Source organism: Cylas formicarius, unplaced genomic scaffold (assembly GCF_029955315.1).
Source record: "Cylas formicarius isolate icCylForm1 unplaced genomic scaffold, icCylForm1.1 PGA_scaffold_2__14_contigs__length_35257938, whole genome shotgun sequence".
Taxonomy (NCBI): Eukaryota; Metazoa; Arthropoda; class Insecta; order Coleoptera; family Brentidae; genus Cylas; species Cylas formicarius.
This window is the reverse complement of record NW_026844319.1, coordinates 22,690,402-22,716,713: the sequence shown is the minus strand read 5'-3', so window position 1 is coordinate 22,716,713 and position 26,312 is coordinate 22,690,402. Positions and strand designations below refer to the sequence as shown.

At 37.5% G+C, this 26,312-nt stretch overlaps 6 protein-coding genes across 32 annotated transcripts in view; 3 read left to right on the top strand and 3 right to left on the bottom strand.

Moving 5' to 3' along the window:
* Positions 1–3,359, top strand: part of LOC132698564 (serine/threonine-protein kinase MARK2-like) — a 44,538-nt gene extending 41,179 nt beyond the window's left edge. For all 13 annotated transcript variants that reach the window (XM_060664729.1, XM_060664736.1, XM_060664737.1 and 10 more), the window contains 2 exons: positions 418–725; positions 2,139–3,359. In XM_060664729.1, coding sequence (XP_060520712.1) covers positions 418–725; positions 2,139–2,197 — 367 coding nt within the window. In that variant the 3' untranslated portion in view covers positions 2,198–3,359. The remainder of the gene's footprint in view (positions 1–417; positions 726–2,138) is intronic.
* An 878-nt stretch (positions 3,360–4,237) lies between these two features.
* LOC132698725 (rRNA 2'-O-methyltransferase fibrillarin) lies at positions 4,238–5,828 on the bottom strand. Its single transcript, XM_060664944.1, has 4 exons — positions 5,729–5,828; positions 5,499–5,648; positions 5,210–5,451; positions 4,238–5,132 (listed from the first exon to the last, which is right to left on the bottom strand). The coding sequence occupies exons 1-4, from the start codon at positions 5,730–5,732 to the stop codon at positions 4,548–4,550; spliced, it is 981 nt and encodes a 326-aa protein (XP_060520927.1). The 5' UTR covers positions 5,733–5,828; the 3' UTR covers positions 4,238–4,547.
* Positions 5,829–6,318: 490 nt separating this feature from the next.
* Positions 6,319–7,569, top strand: LOC132698728 (small ribosomal subunit protein eS24). Of its 2 annotated transcripts, XM_060664947.1 has the most exons (5): positions 6,319–6,431; positions 6,712–6,858; positions 6,916–7,161; positions 7,267–7,291; positions 7,451–7,569. In XM_060664947.1, the coding sequence occupies exons 1-4, from the start codon at positions 6,429–6,431 to the stop codon at positions 7,279–7,281; spliced, it is 411 nt and encodes a 136-aa protein (XP_060520930.1). In that variant the 5' UTR covers positions 6,319–6,428; the 3' UTR covers positions 7,282–7,291; positions 7,451–7,569. The 2 variants fall into 2 exon arrangements, with proteins under 2 accessions (XP_060520930.1, XP_060520931.1); XM_060664948.1 differs by lacking the exon at positions 7,267–7,291.
* On the bottom strand, positions 7,533–8,675 carry LOC132698727 (uncharacterized). Its single transcript, XM_060664946.1, has 7 exons — positions 8,517–8,675; positions 8,288–8,455; positions 8,197–8,235; positions 8,011–8,140; positions 7,817–7,864; positions 7,683–7,756; positions 7,533–7,631 (listed from the first exon to the last, which is right to left on the bottom strand). Exons 1-7 carry the CDS (start codon positions 8,562–8,564, stop codon positions 7,608–7,610), a joined length of 531 nt encoding a protein of 176 aa, XP_060520929.1. The 5' UTR covers positions 8,565–8,675; the 3' UTR covers positions 7,533–7,607.
* Positions 8,676–9,059: 384 nt separating this feature from the next.
* On the bottom strand, positions 9,060–9,744 carry LOC132698729 (uncharacterized). The gene is made up of 3 exons (XM_060664949.1): positions 9,592–9,744; positions 9,425–9,527; positions 9,060–9,369 (listed from the first exon to the last, which is right to left on the bottom strand). The coding sequence occupies exons 1-3, from the start codon at positions 9,655–9,657 to the stop codon at positions 9,191–9,193; spliced, it is 348 nt and encodes a 115-aa protein (XP_060520932.1). The 5' UTR covers positions 9,658–9,744; the 3' UTR covers positions 9,060–9,190.
* Positions 9,745–11,857: 2,113 nt separating this feature from the next.
* Positions 11,858–26,312, top strand: part of LOC132698723 (ankyrin-3-like) — a 50,499-nt gene continuing 36,044 nt past the window's right edge. For 12 of the 14 annotated variants that reach the window (XR_009618411.1, XR_009618409.1, XR_009618412.1 and 9 more), the window contains exons 1-3: positions 22,350–22,509; positions 23,469–23,576; positions 23,793–23,925. Coding sequence is in view for 10 of the 14 variants with exons in the window: in XM_060664938.1 (XP_060520921.1) it covers positions 22,393–22,509; positions 23,469–23,576; positions 23,793–23,925 (358 nt within the window). In the remaining 4 variants the exon portion in view is untranslated. Of the gene's footprint in view, positions 12,609–22,349; positions 22,510–23,468; positions 23,577–23,792; positions 23,926–26,312 lie in introns of those variants that run through there. The other 2 variants (XM_060664936.1, XM_060664934.1) reach the window with 1 other exon arrangement.

The following is a 26,312-nucleotide window of genomic DNA, read 5'->3' as shown; positions in this document are numbered from 1 at the left end:
ATGATCTTTTAACGAGAAATTAACAAGAAATTTTTAAATGCATAAAAATATTTATATAAGCGTCACGTTAAAATGGAAATAATACCCTTTCCCAATAGCGGAGAAGCGAGAGATATCAGTAGTGATCAGTGATGCCGTGCTGGAAGAAATGAATATATACTTAAGACCTAAAAACGCTTATTTAATAACTTTTCATATTAAAATTACCCAAACAATAATTCCTCAAAGTTTCGCCACGCACTTAATCAACGCCCTGTACGCAGACAAAGCGAAAACGAAAGGTTCAACTTTAACTAATTTACGTCGTGTATGTTATTTATATTCGATAATAACCGTCACCACCCCTTCGACATTCTTGATTGCCCACTCAAAGTGTAAAATAGGTCGGCCGCGTACTTAAGCGGGCAATAATTAAAGGGTCGGCGGTGGAGGAGGCGGAGGCGGTGTCGGCGGAGGCGCGACCCAAAACGACGAACACGTGAAACCGCGATCGCTACGTTTCACGTGGTCGATGAAGACGACCTCCAGCCGCGATCCGGCCGAGATTATGGCGGAGATACGCAAGGTACTCGACGCGAACAACTGCGATTACGAGCAACGCGAACGGTTCCTGTTGCTGTGCGTGCACGGCGACCCGAACACCGACAGTCTGGTGCAGTGGGAAATTGAGGTGTGCAAACTGCCCAGACTCTCGCTCAACGGTGTACGATTCAAGAGGATTTCAGGTGAGCAACGATCACTATAACTTTGTTTCTAGGCCAAAGTTGTTTCTAACACCGGATCATTGTAAAAACAGTAGACTTATCTGGGTATGGACCTGCCTTAATTTTAAATGATAAGAGGCAGAAGAAAAGCCAGCCGACTCTTTTTAGGTTTGTGTTGGGTGTTTCTTGGGAATGGGGGTGCTGGTGGGGGGACCGGTCTGGTAGCATAAGGTATCATCAAAGACTTCACGTTCTTAACGACTCAATTAAAAAGAAAGTTTTACTGAAGATATGCCGATTTCTGGCCCAATTTGAACGCCCGAAAATAGACTTCGACATATAGGTGAATTGTCCCATCAAAATTTCACGTTTTGCTTGATTTTTGAAACAGCGCCACTATAACTCGAATCAGCGTATTAGTTAATCGCTTGCACACTAGCATTTGCAACATTTAAATCAGAAGGGGAAAGTTCCACATATCTCGCCCGTCCATTAGTGCGTAATAAAATGAAACAGAAGTAGACAAAAAAAATTGCTAGTTTTTAAGCGCGCTTGTTGTATTCAGAATATAGAAATAGCGGTAGTTTTTACAACGGTTTTTAGGACTATAATAACATGCTATATTTGTGTTAGGAGCTGTTCAAGTTTTCATTCAATTATCAACGGCAAACTTGAAATGTGGGATACAATTCACACTATTACTATAACACGCAAGTTATAAGTCTAAATAATTAATAAAGGCTTCTCGTAAATTGACCGATAACTAAACGCAAATTGCTGGATATGAAGGGCTGTGAATACATTCCATCCTATGTTTTTGTTATGTTCTTAATCTGTCATCCACTAGCAACTAAAACCACTTCCGAATGAATAATTGTTTTATTGTAGAACCAAAGACACCTCCATACCGCTTCGGTTCTAGGCACTAAGGAAGTCGACAGCAGCTAACGTACTGAATTTCTTATACCCTTAATAGTCTGGGAAATACTTTCTCTGCTTGGTCCCACATATTTCTTTTTAGTTTTTATGCATCCCCTTGGTGTGACATGTTTTAGCATGTTTCTCTTTCTTTTTTATTAATTGCTTAACTGTTCAGTATGCTGAGAACATTCTTTATATAATATACAATAATTGTAGGTTTGAGTGAGGAAGTACTCACCTGTACCTTTTGCAATATGTTCTTGTAATATGTTCATAATATTTAACTCGTTCCATTTCTAATTTTAATACTTACAAAAAAAAGTAATAATAAATGCTCATAAACTGCATTAAATATTCAACAATAATTAAAAGTCAACTAACCCTGTAAACTGAATTGTAGTTCGGTTCCAACCGTATTTTTCCAATATTCGCCGCGGCGTTGGTCTTTTTAGTGTGATTTTCATTAAATGTCAGTGTGTCACGTATATCTTGACGTATTTTCATTATGTTCAGGCACTAGCATCGGTTTCAAGAATATTGCTAGCAAAATAGCGAACGAACTAAAACTGTGACTGCTCGTCAAGGAGACGGACACGGATAGCAGCGAGCCGCCGACCTAGTACGAGAGGAGGATATGAATTTCTAGACGCGCGTGCGCGCGCGCGCCCCAAGTTTGTCGAATAAATAATAAAAACAAAGTCACGCCGTTAATAAAATACAGAATAAGAACAAAGTTTCGTCGTTAAGGATGGTGCAACAATAATAACGAGGCTTGTGATACGCGCAAACCGGTCAGTGTCGGAGATGAACTTTGTTCGTTTTGAAAAAAAATGTCAATTTCTCGATGGACGGTTACCAAGAGCTCGATGGGCGTGGCCGACGCGGCACAGTGTCGTTTCCTCAATTCAAATGTACATAAATGTGTGTGAAAGTAGCGCGCGTGAGATCCTGAATGTACTAGAAGTAAACAAATATATATATATATAAATAATAGTTTTTAACAAATTTGCCACATCTACATGTTTTTTTTTTCGTTTCAGCCTTTCAATCACTAATTTATTGAATAAATCACTTTTTTTTAAGTACATGTGGCCCGGCGGTCGGGGCAACTATAGATCGGTCGGGTCGAACCCATTCCGCTTTTTTTTGTAAATACGCGCTTCGCCCCTTTCGCCTACGTCTAGATCGCTCTTTTCTACCGGAATCCCGAATTTTTCGCAGACGGATCTACAGTTGCGCCCCCCGCTGCGTAGTGAATCGCGCTAGAAAATAAAAAAAAACCATTCGTTCGGTGGTTTAGATCGAATCATCATCTCTGTATAATAAATATTTAAATAATACATCCGGATTTTATCGAGATCATGAGTGTACTTACTGAATAGCATCCTGTTAAAAAATATGATATAAAAAACGAAAATATAAGTCGGGCTTCGCCGATCGGACACCGCGTCAGTTTCCCGTTATTTTCTTTTTATACCTAAATTATGATTATCGCGTTTTTGACAAAACTAAAAGCGCGAGCCGGTCGGCGAGGCGGATGGATCCCTTCCATTGAATTTATATGATAACTTAGACCCTACGGTAAAATCGTAATTGTTAGTACAGTTTAGGTATAGACCGCTGTAAAGGGCAATCTTGCTTTACATTTAAAACAAAAAAAATCAATTCTTTCACCGGGGATGGGCACTTATGTTAGTTATGCTATTGATCATTTATAATAAATATGATACCGAAGGTGTTTTATTTTTTTTAACCTACCTGCGCGTTGGAAGGTTAAACAGAAAATTAATCCCAGAAAAAGTCGTTACATTTTTCTAATTTACCTTGTCATTCCGAATTATCAAAATAATGTGATGACTGGTATCGCTTGTTAAGTTTAGTTTTAAGATTTCTCATAATTTCTATTGTTTTGCGATATTTGTTTACTTTTGGCAGCATATTGACTGTTGACTCTTGTATGTTTTCTCAGCAAGAATAAATGTAGTCTCTCGTAATATTAGAAAGATGAGAATATTTATGGTTATACTTTTCTTTATAGGAAAGTTTCTAATTTTGATCTTTAGTGCTGTGCCACAAATTTATTAAGCCACTAAAACTATTTGGACCTAAACCTGAAAAAATAAAGAAAAGTCACATTTTTCTAATTTACCTTATCATTCCGTATTATCAAAATAATGTGATAACCATGGCGCCTTCCAAATTCACAATCCTCTCTAGAGATCTTGAGACCTTCCCTCTAGAGTGTTGCTGCGTTGTATTAACACCCTTCCACAGAATTGTATAAGTTACTTAGATCCCAAGGGCAAATCTTCACTATCGCTTATTAAGTTTAGTTTAAAGATTTCTCAAAATTCCTATTGTTTGAGAGATTTGTTTTCTTTTGGCTACCTCTTGTTATAGTCAATGTACTTTTTCTCAGCAACAATAAATGTATTTTCTCTTGTAATATTAGAAAGATAAAAATGTTTATGGTTATACTTTTGATTATATTCGATCTCTAGTGCTGTGCCACAAATGGAACATTCTTTTGTTTCTAATTCTACTAATCCCACTTCTGATATGTTAAATTGATGCAACAATATTTAATAAGCCAACAAAGAAACTCGCACGCTTACGAATCATTTATTATTAAAGCACTAAACATATTTTGACTTTAAACCTGCAAAAACGATGATGATGATTTTTTTAGGGGGAGAAATTTTTTTAAAAAAGATGTACATTTTTATATATTTATTTGATAAAAAATATTTTAGGGTATCTGGGTACATTTAATCCCTTTTTACTGGTGGCAATCAAATTGTTCTATACACAACTACTGAAAAACATTTGAATGGTACCAGATAAAAAAAGGCGCCGATTTCAACTTAAACTTATATCTAAAAACAATTGCCTTCCAAACCATTATTAAACCAAACCCAGTTATCAGGATTGGTTAACCTGTGGCCTATAAGAACCGACTACTACGGCATGGTCCCTCTCGTAGGGTTCAAGAGTAATTTGCTCTATGGGTTTCAGCTTGTCCGCTTGCAACTTTCGCACCTCAGAAGCAAAGACTGCCTCGGGTTGAGCAGTAGAGTCTATGCAAGAGGCTTTTATTGAAATGACAAAATGTCCACCATTCTTAAGGAAGTACTGTGCATTCAAAGCTACGATCCTGGCCTGATCGGGCTGCGCAACGTCCGCGAAAATTGTATCGACCATGCCGACCAGCATTCTGTACTTTAGCGGATGCCTGGCGTCTTCAATTATGGGAATAATATTGGTGCGTTTCTTAGCTACATTCAGAAGGTCCCGGCCAGATCTGTGAGAAAACTCTACAGCATAGACCAAGCCCTCGGGTCCTACAATGTCTGAAACATGTGATACGGTGGTGCCCGAGGCTGCTCCAAGGTACAGAACGCTGCAACCTGGAGGCATGTGAATTTGGTCCACTCCTCCAAGAATTGCAGCAGCCAGTTTGCTTCTAAAAGGGTTCCACACTCTATATTCAACTTTATTACCCTCAGTCTGGAAAGGAAATTTAGATGTCAATTAATTAAGGTATAAACTGTGACACCCAGAAGCATAAAAAAAATTACACCAACCTCAACAGATATTCTCTTCTCTCCATATACTTCAGAACCCGGCACTAAGTTTAAAGTAATCAATACATCTTCCTTTCCTCTAGCTATGAAAACTCCAGGATGCCTATGTGGCTCAACGACAACTGTTTTCCCACCCTTGAAGCCACCTCCCCCTCGCCCTCCGCGACCCCCTCGACCTCCTCTGCCACCCGCACCCCCTCGCCCGCCGCCCCCACCACGACTTCCTCCAAAACCGCCTCTGCCTAAAAAATTTAAATTAGAAAAAAATAATAAGATGTATGTGGAGTACCTCTGCCTCCGCCAAATCCACCCCCGCGTCCTCCTCTCCCACCATCTCCGCCGCCTCTACCACCTCGAAACCCACCACCGCCTCTTCCTCCGCCACCACCAAAACTATTGCGTCCACCTCCACCGCCACCACGATTTCCTGGCGAAAAACCTAAAAGATCATGAATCAGAATTTAATAACATAAAACCAAATTTGTAATTTAATATAATAACAATTAATACCAGGCCTACCCATTCTAGAATCAATTTAAATTAACACAAGCCTAAACGCAGATAAACGCACGTGCGGCGTTTCAACAATCAGTAAGAAGCCTAACCTATCAAGTTTGAATAGGTTAGATTATCTATGCTCTTCTTCAGTTACTACTTTTAAAAGAATGCAAAATCAAACCGACCCAATTGAAATACCGAATAATTAATTTTTTCTTGACTTGCTTTGGTCTAGAATGGATTTTAATCCTATACAAGAGGCATGATTGTGGAAACTTCAAAATTATATTGGAACCACTTAAAGCCCCGCAGAAACGATGCTATTTATTCATTAAATATTGCATCTTGTCCACTACCGAATTGCAAAAAAATGTGTAAATATAAAAAAAAATTCTATTAGCAAAATTCAACCAAAATAATCAAGCACATTTTGCTCGAAAAAATTACATCACGTCTATTACTAAAAAATGACAAGTTAAAAGCCGTTTTTTTGAAGCGATCGAATTTCTCACAAAACCGTAATTTTTAATTCAAAATAATGTTAAAAATACTTTAATAAATGAAATTTGCAATTAACAACTTGGCATGGTTTGGTCCATCTATTTTGTCCCCACTTGACTCATCGTATTCGAAAAGAAGATGACTTAACGGAAATTGACATTTTGTTAAACGTCAAATTTTTCTTTTTAGCCGTCAGAGGTTACGGATATTCTAAACAAAAATGGTGGGTCAAATAAATCCGTTTATTTCTAAATAATCTTAATATTTATTTACGTATTTATGTATAAATATGATACCAAACAAAATAATTTTTTGCAACTTGTTAGTCTTTTTATTTAATGCGCGGTTTTTAAAGTGAATATGGTGATGTTTTGATTTTAGATATAGGTTAAGTCCTTTCTTAAAGCAAAAGTTTTGGTGTTTGAATTTTTTTGGAGTTTTGTGCTTGAATAAACAAGGAACTGTGCTTCTTTAGTGCGCCACTAAATTTGATAATTTTTTAGACAGAGGGAACAGCGACTATTCGTACTCGCAAATTTATGACCAATAGGCTGCTATGCAGAAAGCAAATGGTTGTGGATGTACTGCACCCCGGTCAGCCGTCGGTCAAAAAAACCGACATTCGGGAAAAGTTGGCCAAAATGTATAAGGTAAGCAACAAATAGCACCTCAGTTTTTGGTATACATCACTAACCAATTAATTTTAGGTGACCCCGGACGTAATCTTTGTATTTGGTTTCCGAACCAATTTTGGAGGCGGTAAATCTACCGGATTCGCCCTCATTTATGACACATTAGATTTTGCCAAAAAATTTGAACCCAAACACAGGTTAGCTAGGCATGGTTTGTCTGAAAAGAAACAACAAACCCGAAAGCAGCGCAAAGAAAGGAAGAACAGGATGAAGAAGGTTAGAGGGACAAAAAAGAGCAAAGTTGGTGCTGCTGCCAAAAAGGTAAGATACGTTTTATTGAAATTACAAAAAAAAGGGGTCCAATTTCTCAAAGTATTATTAAATTGTATAAGAGATGAAATTTTATTTCATTTGAAAAAATTTCAGGGAGCTAAGAAGTAAATTAATGAAGGTATAATTTGTGTGTGAGAGCTTGTGTTTTGCCTTTTTATTTTCTATGTTAAAATTAGCTGCCCTTAACAACGTTTTATTATTTGGAACTAACATTTAACAAATTTTGAATATTTTAATGGCAGGAATGAATTTTAAATTTTTATTTTATTTTTTTTAGTAATCCTCGAGTGCAGGCCCCATTCTGTACATGGCAAGAGCATTATGAAACCTTGGATGCTTGTAATAATGTCTTTAACATCATTGTCATAAGAAATATATTTAAGTGTTATAAAATTACAGGGTTGTTTTTATATAATATACTTCTTACCTCAAACCTATGGAAATTGGAATATTGGACACTGAAAATTAAATTAATTTACTTGAGAGGTTGATGAAAATTTTATACTTACCTCGGTTTGCGCCAATGAAAGGCATTTCAGAAATTGCAGTGAAGTTTCACAATCAGATTGCTGTTTTGTTTGCTCTAAAAGTATGTTTTGGTAAAAAGGAGACCTAATAATACATTTTTTTTAAATCAATCTACCTGCTAATGTTGAAGTTTCCAAGGTTCCATCAAAAGGCAAATCCGACCCTACATGTCAAGGAAAAGTACTTTCAAATTGATCGATTACAAATTAATATTGTTCGAACAAAGTTTAATTTATGTTGAACTTTCAGTAATTGTTGTGTTACTGACCATAGAGGAGAAAATAATGTTTACTATTGTTAAATTTATACCAATAGCGTTAGCTAAAGCTTCGTTGCAGAGCGTGAGGCGATCATATAACTGCTTGGCCTGGTTGTAGATGATATTGTTGTCTATCCACTTCACAATTAGTTCGTAGTCAGGCATATTGTTTGCTTTCATCTGAAAAGTTCAAAGTTTACGCTGTCCCTATTATTCAGCCTAATTAGCGTAATTACCAGCTTCATTTCCTGGAATATGCACTGGTAATACTCGCACTGAAACAAAAAACTATCATTACATATACACCTGGAGTTCGGAAGCGTAAACCTTTTGCGGCTTCTCATCCACGTCCAACCCCAACTTTTTTTTCGCGAAATTCAGAACCGTCTTTGTGGTGTGTTGGATCCTCTCCACTATCTCGACCTTGCTGGACCAGCAAACGTCCTCTGCTGCCAGCAACCTGTTCGGTCGGTCGCCGCAAGCTCCTTGCGACCCCTTCAAAAAAATTATTCCGGCAAAAAATACAACTATTTATTGCACAAAAAAAAAACGCTACCTTTATGCAAAGCGTCAACGCCAAGCAGAAGCCCACTAGGAACCTCATGTCGCCTGGCCCACTGATACAAACGCCTCAGCTGGTGGACGTTGTTTTTAAAACAAATGCCGGTGCCTGGAAATCCTCGTCGGCCTTTTAATAACCAGCTAATAACACCCATTCCGGAGCGTATGACAGTAATTAAATGTCGCCAATCATTTTAATGCTACACCGACCAGCATCCGGCGAATAAAAATCGCTTTTCCATTAATTAGTGTGTATTATTCGACAAATTAACGAGCGGACACGACAACAAAGAGCAAATCAGGCGCTCTTTAAGGGAAGGGTTGCCATAGTCTTCTTAAGATGGCAGCGACGATGTTATTTATTTTTGACAAGCCGCGAGTGCCAACAATGAAGGAGGCGGCTATTACGCGCTGTAGCGCGTCCCGGCCATCTCCGATTCCCAGAACCTTGGTTACCTCACGGACCTTTCTTTAATCTCGGGTTGCGGGCGTGTTATTAAAAAAACTATCGCAGCGAGCAATATTGAAACAACGGTCGTCGTTTTGATAAATTCAATATATTTTCTATAACATACAAATAACACCGCAACGTTTAGAATTTGCACTAAACATTGTTACGAGCCGAAGACATAGGCTGCGGCGCCGGCGATAGCGGCCTTGATGCTGTTCTTAATTGCCATCCGTATTAATCCACTTGAGAAATCTCTGGAGCAGATCGACCACGAATTTGGCAGCCCTGTCGAAAAACCCAGGTTTCTGTTGATCGCCCTCCTCAAAATCCTGCTCGTTGATGTCGAATTCCGCCTGCCTCTTCAGTCGTTCGAAAACTGTACCCTGACGATACGGACCTACGAGAATTTTTTTATTGGAAAGTTTTGGATAGATTGACGCGCTCGGTCGTACCAACGAGCCCGATTTGCCCCAATTCTTTTATGAGTTCTTTGTCCTGCTTCAGATATTCTGCGATACCCCTTTCCAACAACTCTACATTGGTGGGTTTGGGAGCCTTTGATGTGCACAAAAAAAAAGAAAATACAACAACGGACTAAAAAGAAATAGTAACGGCTTACCGCGAGAGCGATTTGTAAGAGGGCCGCAATCAAAAGGACCCCGTAAAGGATCACTTCGCGTTTCATCTCGCGCGGGTGTAATTTATTAATCGCGCCTATTTGAAAAGATCACAACTAGCGTCGTTAATTTAAATAAAATTCTTTTATACGCAGGAAGCATCATTTTTGCGTTCGCGTTTCAGGGCCGGACTTGGCGCGAACAATGTGCATTAATTGAGGGTTAATTTGTTACGAGGTTTGTTACGAATAACGTTTTAAATATATGCGGAAAATTTATGCAAAGATTAAATTAAATAATAGTAATTTATTGTGTATATTATATTGCCCGTGGATAAACAATGAAAGGACAATGAAAGAAAAAATGTGTATTATAAAACGAAACTTAATGATGATAATTATATAAAACACTTTTATGATGGAACGTCAACGTTACGTTTAACGTTCCCTTCGTATGATTGACGTCCCCTAAAATGCCAGTTTTTTAACGACATAATTAAGATGTCCAAGCAGTTTTCTCCTATCGTTTTTGTCGCAGACTCTTCAAAGAATAACTACATATAACAATAATATTTTTATATAAACTATAAAGGTGTAAAAACAGTACACCTCTGGACAAAACTGGGAACTCTAAAATAATTGGGTGCCATATAGCTACTAGAAATATAGAGGCCCTTCCCATGCTGCTATACAGGAATTTATAAAGCAATTATGCAAAAAATTTTGAGGTCTATTCAACTTGCGCATGCGTAATATTTGAAATTTTGTTTTTAATCAATGACTTTGCGGCGTTCACCAACCAACATGGCCGCTGACAGATCATCAATAACAGTGTTTTCTCAAAATATATCCAAATCCTGTTTTATCTTCCAGCAAAAAAGTGTTAAGTGCAGGTTGGTGAGAGAAAAGTAAAAGCATGCTACTATATTATCTAATACCTAATATTTATACTATATGGATACAGTCAAAACCTAACCACAAATTATGACGTCAATTACTACTATTATTTCGCTATACCTATATTCTATGCAGCTCTAGAACCATTTTTGAGGTTTTGAGGTTTCAAACTGTGACCCAAATTGCTTGAGTGCGCATTCAGACTTTGATATCACCACAAAAATCAAGAAATTCTCGGCTATACGGCCTCTACAAACGCTCTTTCAAGCCTAGCTCATATATACTTACTGTGACTCACAGCTTAAATGGTGCAGTCGCTATAACAAAAACTAACTGGTCTGAATGTCAATTTATTTGAAAAAAAAACAACTTATTGAAATTAAGTTAGTAAAGAGCCTTCTAAGAAAGTGTCTTAAATATGCCTTACTTAGTTAACAAAAATGGATTAATTAAATTATATACAATATAACGTCGCAGCTTAAATAATGCAAAAAAAATACAACCAAATCAATATTCCTGCTAATTTTTAGTCGTGCCTCCCTCATTATCGATAACGGCTTGTAATCTTCTGGCAGAGCTAAATGAGAGGCGTAAACACCGTCTCGGATGACTGATTCCCATATTGGTGACAAACAGACCTGAGTCGCGGTTAAGATTGTTAGGTTGCTTATAGATTTATTTCTATAGTCTCGAATTTTTCGTTGGTAGAAGAATTGATTACATGCAAGAATTTTAGTTTTATCGAATAAAATTTTATGACCGGTTTCGTGATTGTGTTCGGCAACTGCTGATAAGTTTATTTGTTTTAGTCTTAAGGCTCTTTCATATTCTTTGAGCCTAGTTAATATTTTTCGTCCGGTCTCTCCAATGGAATTTAGTCTTTGACGAATGTTGAGAGGTTTTTGGACAAATGGTAAATATGGTTTTGACGTTATTAATCCCGGTTATTATTTTTGCTATGACGTTAATATTGTATATAATTTAATTAATACTTAAGTAGCGCATATTTAAGACAAAAAGTAATTCACACTTTTTTAGAAGGCTCTTTACTAACTTCATTTCAATAAGTTGTTTTTTGCCAAAAAAATAAAGAGGCATTCAGACCAGTTAGTTTTTGTTATAGCGACTGCATCATTTAAGCTGTGAGTCACTGTATATGAACTAGGTTTTTAAGTATGAGAACCACAGTTGACTTATTCCAAAGTTGTTTATAAATGTATAATCTGGAATTGCAAAGGGGTTACTCGAATCTCAAGCACCTTATATCAGCTATTTTTCTCGAGTGTCTTCGCTATCTTTAGGTTGATAAAAAAGCGTAAAATTGGGCTCCCGGTCCGAACCTGTAAATGTCACCCATGACCGTGAATCTTGCATAACGTTGGAAAATCAAAACACAGGTTGTATGCTATTACTTTTACATATGCGGAATTAGTTAACGTGCCTTTTTCCGGCTTTTTGTTAAACACATTCATTCACTAAATTGACATTGATCTTCCTCCATTTATCCGACAAAAAATATTCAATCAATTGCTTCTCAGTAAACCGAATGGGCGGGAAGCGCGGCGATTAACGAAATTGGCAACTTCCCACCTGTCGATTGATTATTCTACGAGACAATATCTCAAACTAAGTTTTCTGTATATTATACCCAATTTATACGCAAGAAAATGTAATGTAAAACGAAAATATGGCGGATGCGCCAGGCACTCGACGAAAAAAATTGTCTGGATGATGTCCGCAGATCGACGCGCGCTTGCGTAATCACCCGACGCAATTAACGACCTACGGACGGCTGACAAAGGCGGAGCTCGCTGCCTGGCGGGTAGATGTTTCGATTCGATTGACGTTGGTGTGGAAATCCAGAAGCGGCGGAGCCCATCGGAAACGAGATCGACTTTTAAATGAGTTCGAGTCGAACGGCGGCAGCTCGAAGTTTTATGTTATTTTTGTTGTGTCCTTTCTCGTTAGATGCAAGTGTTTCGCGTTAACGGTTTGTGTTGTGCAGTTTTTAATTCTTTGTGATGGCTCTCGGCAACGGGAGCACCCCGAACGGGGGCGTAGCAGAAAAGGCGCCCGTAGTTAACGGCACCAACATGGAAACATTGCCGCGAACCGGAAAACAGGTAAACGAGCGGCCGGCCAGCATTAACGATAGGTCGGTTCTTCCTATGGTCATTGGACGCGTAAATTTGAGGCTATGTTTCCTATGCCCTTTGTACCGGATTTGCTACCTTCTTAAAAAAAAAACCGTAATATAGGCCAAAGACTCCTTTCGAATGCTTAGTTTGCGAATGCATTTTTTATTGTGAATACATCTCTGATTAGCACATTAACATCTTATCTAATTTATATCACCTGTGTTTGTGTTGAGGCGGGAACACAAGACGTGTGTATTTATAACGAAAGTTTCTTGCCCCCGACGCTGATCGTTTAGCGACGAAAATCGCACAATTTTTATTTCGTCACCATCGGTTCTATGGACTGAGATTTGGCGGCTCGTTAAAGTCTTCCCCGCGTGCAGTGTTTACGTCGCAAGTTAAACAATCGCAGGTCTCGTTACGATCGTTTACTATTTAAATGCCGCTCTTAATAGCCAATTAACTGTATAAATAGCCGGTTGGAGCCGCAATCGCAGCTGCGCGGTAATCGGGTTCCGAAAGCTCTTCTGTTCACACGAGTTGGATCTAAGTGTCTCCATTGACACCTCGTTGAGATAGGAGGGTCGGTTATTAATATTGCCCGCATGGTATAATCCCTTGTTCAAACAATGTATTTGCCAGGAGACATTATATTATATTGGAGCTTTTAAAACCGCTTACATTTGCATAATGTTTATGAATTCGAACTACTTACACACAGATGTGGCCACTTATTATGTTAGAACAGTAGAATCTTGAGGAGAATAATAGACACCGACTAACTGCTATTATGTTAATATCTAGTTGGGTGAGTTATTTTTCAAAACTAAGCGTCTAATTAGTTATTTAGACAATATCACAGAGGACTTAATCTACTAAAATCTCTAATTAGTTATTTAGACAATATCACAGAGGACTTAATCTACTAAAATCATAGTGCACACATAATGACGCTGATAAATGCCTGTGATTGCTCAAAAACTAGAATCTACCGGCCACTTAATTTATGGCTGAAGCTGAAATTGTTGATCGGTTGGCAATGCAATTATTGAGTTTATTTGCATAATATCTCTAAATTTGTGATTGCGCTGGTAACAACATAAAATTAAATGAGATGTAATGCCCAGCGTAGTGTACCGCTAAATCATAACAACTAACGGAAAATGTTTACAAATAAATAGACATTAGACATAGACTCTTGCAGGACATTTGATCGACGGCATTTTTTGTGACTTAGGGGAACCAAATACATGAAAGGGTGGGCGAATTAAACCACCTCATATTCCGAAGAAAACATCCAAGTTTAATGCTAGGAGGAGTGTTTGTTTTATTCCGTGCAACACAAGCTACCTTTAGAAAAAAGTATATTTGTGCTGTTTTCGTATGAAGCTGAAATAATTTAGCACGTACTGTACGTATTACCAAACGGTTATCGGTTTAATAAGCTTAATTGAGCGTTATACAACAGTTATCAAAGTTCATATGTCATTTTTAATCGTACGCTGTATATTTATTTACGACGCTTCTCAAAATAACTTTTTAATAACTTGCCGCGACGAAAACGAAATAAATTTTGTGCCGACATGTGTTGCCTGCAAAATTGTGCAATACACTGTTGACTAATCTACCGTAATGCGAGAAAAAAATGACTTGGCTATATTCTGACCTTGAAGAAACGTAATCTCACTCAACGACTATAAAAAAGAAAAAGTGGCGATCGTTTTGATTGAAAATACTTTAATCAATAGCGAAAGATGTAAAGCAGTAGCTGATGCACAAGATATACTTTTCTGAAAGCCCTTCCACGTCACCTACCGAAACTGTAGATTTAAAATGAGACTAGGAGATATGTCACAGACTTGACGTTCACGTTTTACGTAGGAATGTAGGAAATATTCGAAGCGCAGAGGAAAAATATTCTTTAGAGGTCGTACTTTCATCGGAAGCGAGTCGGGCACGCTATAGGAAGAATGAAAACAGCGTTATCGGAGCATCTAGAGAGGTTTTTGGAAATAAAAGAGAGAGAACGTCGATTCAATAGACAGTACAATCTGTTATCAGATGCCTAATGATTGAAAGCGGCAAGTAAATAGTAAAACCTTCGGACCTCTTCTATTGAACTGTCTGTATCTGAAAGATTTGAAACACAGCACTTCCGCAGGCGCAATGTGCTTCCTTCTAGACAGTACGCTCTGCTCATCAGTAAATCTAATGAGTCCACCACAGGTTGGGACAGTCCAGTTCCAGTTCACACACTCTGCATGTAGCGAGGCAGTAGGGATGCTACTTAAACCCAACCTAAATTGGTGTTCGTTAAGTAAGCAATGACCCATCTGAATACCTGTAGGCATGCGTAGGTCGTTCTTAGACAGGACCAAGTATCGTTTGACCGCTCTGAAATATTTTGGTGCACTTATGTTATGTGTAAGCTTAAATATGTATGTATGTATATAAGCAGAACAGGTCATCGTCAGAATAATATATGTCGTCTGTATACACAGCAGTACGCATCGAAGCAATGCCGCACTTGTTGCTGCGACGTAATTAGATCCGGGCGTTTAATTTGCCGTAAAATCTTGTTCACCGGACGTGTGTCATAGGCGTAGCCCAGGAACTAGCGATGTGCCAAGTACGGTTTGACTCGAGTCAGACTCGATTCCTGCTTTGTACTCGCCTACTCGAATACCACTTTATTTTGATTCGAGTACGCCGGACTCGATTCAGATACTCGAATCAGAAAGAATCGATTCGTACTCGCGGACTCGATTCTATTCATGCGAGTCCAACTGATTAGAGAGTTTAGTATTCGAGTTTGGTCAACTCGTTCGTACTCGTAAATAATTACTTAAGCAATAAAGTGGCGCGGCGGGCAAGTTTGAACCTGCGACTTTTTGTTTTGATTTCTTTGATTTGTGTTAGTTAGCAGTTATTGTGAGTACTGAGTATTTCAGAGTGACTTTATTTAATTGTTTATTCATACTAACTGTGATTTGACTGTAATTTAATTTACTATAGAATGGCGCCGAAAAAAACCTCAGGTGTGTGGAAGTGTTTTGAGAAAGTAGACGGCAATAAAATAAAGTGCAAAAACTGTGACACAACAAAACACAACTAATTTGTTAAAGTACCTAAAAAATCTCATCTTATTATTTACTCGACTGAGATTGACAATTTTTCAATTATCTCCTCTGCTCAAGCGTGGCTTCTGGCTCTGGCGATGGAACACCAGTCCACGAGGACAAGAACTCCAATGTATCCCAGTTGACAGACGGCGAGACACCACCACCACGTAAACGGCAACTTCAGATGACGTTTCCGTCCAAGCAAGCTCTGAAGATGAACTCTAAAAATGTGGATAAAGCATTATTGAGAATGGTGTGTGTTGATTTTCAGCCGCTTCAAGTCGTTGAGAATACAGGTTTTCAAGAGTATACTCGTGCGCTTAACCCTAATTATAAGCTACCTTCGCGAAAGATTCTTTCGGAAAAATTAATTCCGGAGTAATATTCTTTGGCAAGAAAGGCTACGCAAGAGATGCTTAAAGTAACAGATTACATTGCTTTGACAACAGACTTGTGGACCTCCGATAGCAGCAAAAGCTACATGACCCTGACAATTCATTTCATTTATGATGGCAAGTCTAAAAATTTAACGTTATCCACCAGGGAAGTTAAGGATGCCCATACGTCAGAAAATTTAGCTCGATAAATGAAAAATATATTGGAAACCGAATGCGATATTTTGGACAAAATCATTTGCGTCACAACTGATAATGCGGCTAATATAAAAAAAGCTGTTATTGATATTCTGCAAAAACGTCACCACTGTTGTGTAGCTCATACATTGAACTTGGTGGTTCAGGATACCATCAAAAACAACTATTAATTCAACTATTCAACTATTAATTCAATTGATTGAAAAGTGCCGAGCAATAGTAGCCTATTTCAAAAGAAGCAATAATGTTGCATATAAATTAAAACACGTTCAAGAACAAATGCAGCTGGAACCCTTAAAACTAAAGCAAGATGTCCTGACAAGATAAGGTCGATAAGGTCAAGATACCTCTTTCTGCTGCAATTTCTTCATTACCTGGCTGTCCGGATAACCTTAACGCTGACGAATGGATCGAGGTGCACGAGTGCCTTTGTGTTTTAAAACCTGTGGAACAAACGGGTATTATATCTGGCGAGCAATATCCAACGTTATCCTGCATCATACCTCTTATTCGAGGAGTACAAACCGCACTAAGAAGTTGCAGTTCCAATCCCGAAGCCGCCAGTAGGTTAAACATAAAATTACTGGATGTTTTCGATAGAAGATTTGGCGGTCATAAGATCAATAAAACTGTTGCTGAAGCAACATTCATGGATCCAAGATTTAAAAAAGCTGGTTTTGGCGTCGAGACAAATGCAGATAATGCTCAAAAATTTGTTATTGACGAGTTGATGATGTTGGAAACACTCAATACCATGTACCTAATAGATCTCTACTGTCATCTACCTCACGTCTCGAAACACGTACAACTTCATCTTCAGATTCCCAGCAGATAACTTTAGAGGGGACTGGCGAGAATTTATGGGAGCATCTAGATAAAAAGGTATTGGAATTTTCGAGCATGGAAAACCCCACATCAGCAATCATCAAGGTGAAATAGTACGTAGAGCTACCGTATATGGATATATGGACCAATCCACTTACATTTTGGGAACTTCGCAAAATCACCAACAGCGGCCTTTATAAAATTCCATTCCAGTCACTTCCGTTCCTTCGGAACGAGTTTTCTCTAAGGTTGGACTTTTATGCAACCAACGCCGCAATAGACTGGAGCCCAAGAAGGTTGACCAAATACTGTTTCTGAACACTTATTTCAAATAACTTTCATTTTCTTATATCTATTTTTCTTCATATTCATTTAGTTTTGTACTGTATTCTGGGTTCGGTTTAGGTAGTTTAGGTGGATACCTTACCAAACTTTGTATTCTAAGCTACTGAGTTTGTGTGCCTACTTAATGTAAAGTTAAAAAAAAATTTGGTTATAATGCTTACTATATCTAGTATTAAAAGAATTGTTTAAAGCTGTCTCAAATTAATAGAATATTATCTAGACTCCAAGTTGAGAAACTTTTTAATTATTTTCTATGTTTTTTTAATTATCTCCTTAGAATTCCTATGCTCTTTGTTTTTATTTAATGTTTATAATTATCTTTCATTAAAAATATTATTATTGTGTCAATGCTTAACCCTCTGGACTAGAGTTTTGGACTCGAATCCTGAACTCGAATTTCCAGACTCGAGTTACTAGACTCTAATCCGCCCGAACTCGAGTCATATTTGAATACTAAACATAGAATTCGAGTACTGGACTCGAATCATGGAATCGAGTCATGATTCGAGTACCATATAAACTGACTCGAGTCGACTCGATTCACCGAAATAGCGACTCGGCACAATTCTACCAGGAACGTATAACAAAGGACCGCTGATGACGGGCGAAAGTCCCGTCTCGCTCGCCTCGAAAGCTACGATTCTTTATAACAAATGTTATATTGTTTCTACGGAATTGAATAACCGTAAATCCATCAGAAAAAACGCGGCACATCCAAACGCCGTGCCGCAATAACACAGAGAGAAAAGATGTCGATGAACTTTTACTTGTTGGAATACTTGCCATATGGCACCGCGTAATTGTCGACGTCTTTTTTTTTCACTCTCAAAAATATGTGGGCTACATTTCTGCGCCTTCATATAGCAAACCCAACGAGTCGCATTATTTTTTTTTTGTGTGCACTAAAAACTACTGGCAGGGGAATCGCGCGAAGTCGGTAATTATGTTTGCGATGACGTAACCCGTATTAAAATTAGTTTTTATTTCTGTGGCGCGGTTGCCGGCGCATGGGCGAAGAAATTCGGATTCGGAACGACTTTTTGCCGTCAGGGGAATTTCGCAGACGGTCACTTGGCCGTCGCCCGCCGTTGACTCTCGAAAATCGTCCACGCGGTACGATATGCTAGTGCTGGCAACAACGGTACGGTTGACCTTGGTCTTTATATTTTGCCATCCGAACACGTCGACGATTTACTAGTTTTCGTCCTGAATTATTCATGAATTCCGTCCGAATTGCTCGTTTTATTAATTCATGCGCTCTCTCGAAATCTGACGCGGTTTATTTGTGAACCATTGTTCCAAGTACTTGCCACTTTTTTTTTCACATTACGTCACGGTCATTCCGGTTGATTATGAATGTAAAATAAATAAATCAATCCCATCGTTTCTAATTCCTTCCTAAAAAACCCATATTGGAAACTGTATACGTATACACTTGAAGAATTTCAGAAGCGAAAATACAAGAAGCGGCAGTGCAATTGAAATTGAATTCCCAGTGGGACCGTTGATCCCTCCAGCTCTGGGGTAAAATCGGCCCAAAGTTTTAAGTGAATGTTCTTTCCCACTGCCAGGTGTGCGTATGATGTTTGAGATTGCAATGTCCGTTGTACATCCCTGTGAGAGTTGTCAGATTTGCCCTGTTTCCACATAGGAGCTTGGTCATATATTCACTCTTACTAATCGATCATCAACGAATTTCTTTAGCTTTGGTAACGTTTCTCTTCTCTTTTACTTAATCATATTCGACGACTGAATGTGGTTTCGTCCTATCCACCCTCAGGAGTATCGATACATTCTTTTTAATCTCTAGACGGTGTTTCGAATTGAAGATCTTTTTGCTTTTATGTCTGTACTCTGATAGAAAATTAGTCTTTTCTAGTATGGTTGCAGAACCAACTCCTCATACAGTGAGTGGATGGCCCAATAGCGTCAACGGTAGGGATGTACCTATGTAGTAAACAGGTTTATTGGTTGATAAATACGATTAGCTACATGATTCCCCGCCACAGAGAACAAGTATAACCAAAAGCTTGTCTCTGCTCTCCGTATCGGAGCATCATGAATATAAATGAATATGAAATTGTCCATGCGCTGCAAAATAAAATCGTCAGTTAATTCAGATTTTAGTGTTTTCATTGCCCGCTCCTAACAAATCTAAATAAAAAAAAAACAAAGTGTGCTGAAAGATTAAACACTGTTTTACCTCTATTTCATATTTTCTGGGTATCCCGTAGCTTGGTAGAATTTTGTTGTGCATTGCGTTTGTTCCCCGGTGATTGATTTATTCTATCGATCAGGTCCTTTAACATCATACTCGTTTTATTGATTGTCCCCTGGATACTCGTGCTGCCGGGCATCAAAGAGGATCTCTCTAAAATAAATGCCCCGTATCCGAAAATACACTTAGTATTTTCTCCAGACTATTTACTACTTAAAGCAGGTCAAACTTAATTGAGTTAGGGACTAACCCGATCCATTTTTGTTATGTAGATTAGCCAAGCCGAAAACCATGTGGTCATCGCGGGCGGCAGCAAAACATTATTGCGCACATTCCAGCACTCGCAACTTTCTCGTTACGAGGATGCTGTGATAAAAACAACAATACTGCTTTGCGGCAAGAAAAACCAAACTTTCATTTTGTACAGTTACGTAGCCGTTCGAGCGAGGTATACGCGCAGGTGGAAAACTAATGTCGCGGTCTGGGCGAAACCGCAGCGACCAAATCGTCGACAAGAGATTGTTAATAAAATAAAAATAGGTCACCGGTTCATTAATATTGCACGTACTGTCCGCGAATTGTTAGCTGACTCAGTTCATTGTGACTGCAACCCGCCAGATGCACCGACACGATCATCGTATACCGTATATCGTATATCGGAGTTTACAGAATAATAGGGAACTTGATCAAAATTTTAATTTAATAAATATAATTTACAAAACTTCACACAGTTTCAGTTAAGCTTTGAAAAAGCCAACAGGATGATGGGCGAAACGTTAGCAAGTTCGACTCAACACTATTACAGAACACTATTAAAAGAACCACAGTTAGAAGAAAAGGGTAATTTTGTATTTCTATATAACAAATATAAGCAATTAAAAATATGTGAAGCGACTAAAGGCCGGTTCACATATACGCTTCGCCGTGCTTCACTGCGCTGCACTTGGCGTCGCGACAAAGCGTTAATTTCCCGAGATGAATTCACATATAAACTTCTAATCGGAGCATCAGGGAGACAATTCATGCGAAACTTACCACTTTCTTCATTTTTTTTTCCCCAATATCGTTCCATATATTGCGCCTCTACTGATTACTATGATATTTGTTGCTCATGTCATATATCTCTTCATATTGCGTAACTAATATTATTAATTTATTTATACTAAGTAAAAACTAAAAATGTCAAATATCTCACTGTCTCCTACACGCATCTTTTGGACTCATCTAGATACGCGTAAAAACCTACCAAACTGATTGGACGTGTCAAGTAGCTTGACTTCAAGCGAGGCATAGCGCAAATGAGCACTGCCACGTAAGAAAAAAGCATTGAAAGGGAAATTGCTCCGGGAACGACGTCACTGTCCGGCAAGCAAACAATCGGCTACGTGAACGCCCCTATCGATTTGCTTCTAATGAAAAGCATATCTACCCAAGCAAAACCTACTTATCTAAAATGCAGAAGTGGCAGAGGTGGACTTGCGTCTGCCGTCGTCTTAAATGGATGACCGACCTACGGGACGGGTTATCGATCCGATCTAGTTTATAATGGAAACCGATCCAGCTCTGGATGACGTTCGGTCCGGCCTAATTTCCTCCATATATCCTTTTAACCTACTTTCGCTATCCCCTCGCATGGTCGCGTTGCTCCAAGAATTATTCTCGCCGCGGTTTGGTAGCCGTGCCGACCGTGACCTGACCCAACGACAAAGCAAGCAGTGATTTAAATAAAAAAAGTACTGTTGCGCTGAAGTGCCCTTGAAGTGTCACAACAGGCAATGAGTAATACAATTAGACTTGTGTGTAGGTATGCCATTGGCACAGAATGGACAAAAATAAAGCGTTCATTTGTTTACGAGTGACGTAACACCTGACGTAGAAAACTTGTTCAAATATGAGTTCTACCACCAGCTAAGTGATTAGCAATGCTCTGGTAAATGTTTTCGGTTCTATACCGCGTTTATTTGAAATTCATGTGCCCTGAAATTGCAAATCGGAAAAAAATTAAACCACCAAAATAGATACACGAAGCTGCTAATCATCTTCTTTGTGTGATAAACCTAAAACTTCAATTTAAATCCCCATGTTCTTGTAAGGTTGTTGCCGAACTTCAGCGATTTTCGCTGCCCAATACTACTGATAAACATCAGATAAGTACTAAAGCACACGATCGCGTGATTTGACTTTGCACTAGACTTGTGAATAGGCTTGAATTGTTGATAGGTTAAAATTTATTAATCAACATTTCAACAAAGAAAAAACGGAAACTAAGCAAAAAAGAAAAATTAGAAAAAATCCTGAATTTCAAGGCAATCCACAGGTCAAATCACACAAGGACGTATAGGTCACAGAACACACGCACACTTATCTGTGGTCTTCTTCTTTTCTGTTTTTGGCCAAAAAATTAGAAATACATTATATCCACGAATATTAATTGTAACACGCTTTTCTATGACGATCCCCTTCATGTGGCCCTTCGTAACGATGACCGTATTAAAAAGGGGACATCATGCGCGTACCTTTATCCTATGACCACGTAATTTGATTTAATTATATCCAATTAAGCAACAGTTCAATAGCTCGATAACATTATTCACAGCTTATAACTTCGTAGTTTGTTCGGTCAGTTCGCTCCGGTTACTATTTTTCACGTTTTTTAAGCGCGAATAATGTTTAAATTTAAAATCAAATTCGAGAAAAGGGTGTGGCCCGTTATGATCTTCGATGACGTCCTAGAGAAACGTGCAAAAACAACGAAAAAGGGTGACGCGTTGCGGAAATCAAGTGTAAGGAACAAGATTTAGTTTGGTTGCTTCGTTATACTTTAACAACGCTGCAGCAATTGACACGCTAAATTGGAATTACCACACTGAATATTAATAGTACATTAGTGTTAATAAATAAATGTTTGGACTAGAAATTAGTCTATGAATTATACAGTTGGCATAGCTAGAAGGGTTCCGATAATCTACGGATTTTATGTCCCTGTCTATGTATGATACTATATCGAAGGCACAGAATTTTTCACAGACTCGCCCGCAGCTAGATCGTTAGCACCGGAAGCTGATGATTGAGAGTAAACTGTTTTCACATGCCGCGTGTCACCACAGTTGATTGATTTGATGCAGTTTTCTGTACTCCAATTTTGTCGCTCAGCCAACTTAATATGCCGTGATGTGTGTGGGTCCGTGGGGGAATTTTTTTAATTCAATTTGCACGTTTCCAAACGGCATAGAAGGCGTCAACCTGCGTGTCTCCACTCCCGCACGATCGTCACGGAATACCTAATTCGGTTAAAAGACTTCTTCGGTACGGGCTTATTAAAAATATGGGCACTAATTGAAAATCGTCGTCATAGGCCCGTAAATCTTCCAATAAACATACACCTGGCCATCACGCATAAATGTCGCTAACAAACCCTGAAAAGCGGAGATTATAATTTTTCACGCCTTCCCAAAAAATTCAAAATAAATAACCGTGATATTCAGATAGTTAATTTTTAATTTTACCTATTTACTATTTATTAGTTATAATTACAAACACAAGGCCGAAGGAAGTAAACGCTATCGACGGGACGCGTGACGTCCTCACAGGCTCAGCCAGCGAGAACTGTCAAATTTTTCGTTAGTTTCATGGAATAATCGTTCATTTTTTTATATTCATGGGGGATATTCATTGAAATACATTTGATTTGAAGTAATATATACGTTCTGCGATAGATCAAATTTTGTTTTTTACGTTTCAGACCGACCCCAACACGGCGTTCTTAAGGGCAGCTCGAGCAGGGCAGCTAGACAAAATACAAGAGTATTTGGATTCAGGGACAGTTCGCGACATCAACACATCAAATGCCGTTAGTGATTTTAAACCATCGAATTCTCCATAGTTTATTATTTATATATTCAATATAGTTATTTTTTCATATAATAATTATTAGTAGGTAGGGTTTGAAATTTTAATGTGCAATTTAAAAATATTAAACATAAAATAAAATTACAATGGTTCAACGATTTGTTGGGTGTGATCCCCAACGACAAATCTAATTACTTACCAATACTCCAATATCTAGAACGGTTTGAATGCCCTCCATCTCGCCGCCAAAGATGGCCACGTCGAAATCGCTAGGGAATTGCTCAGAAGGGGTGCGATCGTCGACGCCGCCACCAAAAAGGGTAACACGTCACTCCACATTGCATCGCTCGGTAAGTATCATTAACTGCATCCCATCCCTCGATTGATTGGGTTGTATAAAAAAGCAACATAAAGAAATAATAAAAAAATGTATTCATATAGAAACGCAACATTTAGCCGTATTTTTTTGTGTGAGAACAATCACTTCTAAACGAAATAGCCATTATCTATAATAATGGTGCACTATCGCGTGCAAGTGATATAGTCAAAATACACATGCGATTTTTTTCTACAGTCAGTTTTTCGATTTCTGTTGAATTTTGGCGGAACATTCACGCAACTGACATAAAATTGGAGTATTTCTATTGGGAGTGCGAAATTCCCATTCTTAAATGTCATTCTGTTGAAAATCGGTAGAATTTTATTCCCTGAAAGTTATCTTATGTTATTTTGGGGGAAGGAAGGAAAGGGATGACATTCTCTTCTGACAGTTATTGCTAAACTTTAAAGTTTCTCGTTTGACTAAACCAGTTTGCCAACAAGCACACTACCCGCTCATATCAAAATGGAATTTTAAAGAACAAAATAGTATATATGCAACAAATGCGGTAAACGGCATTTGACTCACGAGTTTAATAAACGAGTGAATTAAAAAGTCTTCCCAACGTGTTGCATACTGTACTTTTTCTACGACCGTTAGTTTTTGGGTACATGTTCGCAAAACAACATGAATACATTCACTGACAGGACCGTCAGAATTGACAAACGTCGACAACGAGCCACTTCGGACATTTCGGTATTTCCGGTCATGTCAGTGAAGGTATTCGTGTTGTTTTGTGAAAATGTAACCAAAAACTAACGGCTTATACTCGTTTATTAAAAACCCGCTCCGCTCGTGTCAAATAAACTCGTGAATCAAATGACGTTTACCGCACTTGTTGCATAATATACTATTATCTACCTGCACTAACAAGCGGAATATAAGTATGTTTTCAGTCTTTTCCGCCGAGTAATTCTTGAAAGATGTACATAAAAAAATTAGTAAATAGTAACAATTTATTTCGTAACATTTCTACATAGTGTCATTATTAATATACAAAATATTAAATATAATAGTAATAAAGTATCAGTCACTTAAAAAATCGCCACTACCGCTACTGTCGTGAACTAGTTCAATGATCAACTCCGCCACTAATCGTTCTCGATGAATATTTTCTTCTTTTATTACTCATTTTTCACAGTTACACCAGTATTTCGTCTCAATCTCAATAATCTATAGCCTTAAACAAGACTTAAAGAAGAACTATGTAGAAGACACAAAAATTCAATAAGAAGAATGTTGTTAATAATAATAATTAAATAATTATTTTCAAACTTACTTGTAGGATAAATAGAGCACATGTACTTACCTTTACCCTTTGAACTTTCCAGAGAAAACAGCCTCGCAGTCAAAGTTCGAAAATCAGTTACATATATACGTACTTACTGGAAGGATCACATACCTCCGTAATATATAGGAACATATTGAAATTTAGATTAAACTCTTAAGAACTATACATATCACCTGATGTTAAAATACTTACTAATTATTCGAAAATACCCCCCAGCATCATTGCTTAATCAAATTTAAAACGGTCCATTTATGTTTCAAATAAAAATTTCGAGTTTTTGGTCGTACAATAGTTATTTTTATATATTTTACTTTATAATAACTCGTCAGATCATTTAATACGCGCTACCTGTAAATGCTCTACTTACCCAAAAAAAAACGGGTATATGCAGGGTATATATATATATATATATATATATATATATATATATATATATATATATATATATATATATATATATATATATATATATATATATATATATATATATATATATATATATATATACCCTGCATATACCCGTTTTTTTTTGGGTAAGTAGAGCATATAGGAACATATTGAAATTTAGATTAAACTCTTAAGAACTATACATATCACCTGATGTTAAAATACTTACTAATTATTCGAAAATACCCCCCAGCATCATTGCTTAATCAAATTTAAAACGGTCCATTTATGTTTCAAATAAAAATTTCGAGTTTTTGGTCGTACAATAGTTATTTTTATATATTTTACTTTATAATAACTCGTCAGATCATTTAATACGCGCTACCTGTAAATGCTCTACTTACCCAAAAAAAAACGGGTATATGCAGGGTATATATATATATATATATATATATATATATATATATATATATATATATATATATATATATATATATATATATATATATATATATATATATATATATATATATATATATATATATATATATATATATATATATATATATATATATATATATATATATATATATATATATATATATATATATATATATATATATATATATATATATATATATATATATATATATTATATATATATATATATATATTAATAT

Bases quoted from the DNA above. Each gene is read 5' to 3' on its own strand.
- LOC132698725 (XM_060664944.1), bottom strand. The intron at 5,452-5,498 runs GTACTCCACATA...TAAATTTTTTAG, and splicing joins TGGATTTGGCGGAGGCAGAG to GCAGAGGCGGTTTTGGAGGA. The intron at 5,133-5,209 runs GTTGGTGTAATT...TTTCCTTTCCAG, and splicing joins AGAAGAGAATATCTGTTGAG to ACTGAGGGTAATAAAGTTGA.
- LOC132698728 (XM_060664947.1), top strand. The intron at 6,859-6,915 runs GTAAGCAACAAA...AATTAATTTTAG, and splicing joins AGTTGGCCAAAATGTATAAG to GTGACCCCGGACGTAATCTT.
- LOC132698727 (XM_060664946.1), bottom strand. From the start codon at position 8,564: ATGAGGTTCCTAGTGGGCTTCTGCTTGGCGTTGACGCTTTGCATAAAG. The intron at 8,236-8,287 runs GTTTACGCTTCC...TTTTTGTTTCAG, and splicing joins TGGATGAGAAGCCGCAAAAG to TGCGAGTATTACCAGTGCAT. The intron at 7,632-7,682 runs GTAAGTATAAAA...TTTAATTTTCAG, and splicing joins TTTCATTGGCGCAAACCGAG to TGTCCAATATTCCAATTTCC.
- LOC132698729 (XM_060664949.1), bottom strand. From the start codon at position 9,657: ATGAAACGCGAAGTGATCCTTTACGGGGTCCTTTTGATTGCGGCCCTC. The intron at 9,528-9,591 runs GTAAGCCGTTAC...TGCACATCAAAG, and splicing joins TCTTACAAATCGCTCTCGCG to GCTCCCAAACCCACCAATGT. The intron at 9,370-9,424 runs GTACGACCGAGC...AAATTCTCGTAG, and splicing joins GGGGCAAATCGGGCTCGTTG to GTCCGTATCGTCAGGGTACA.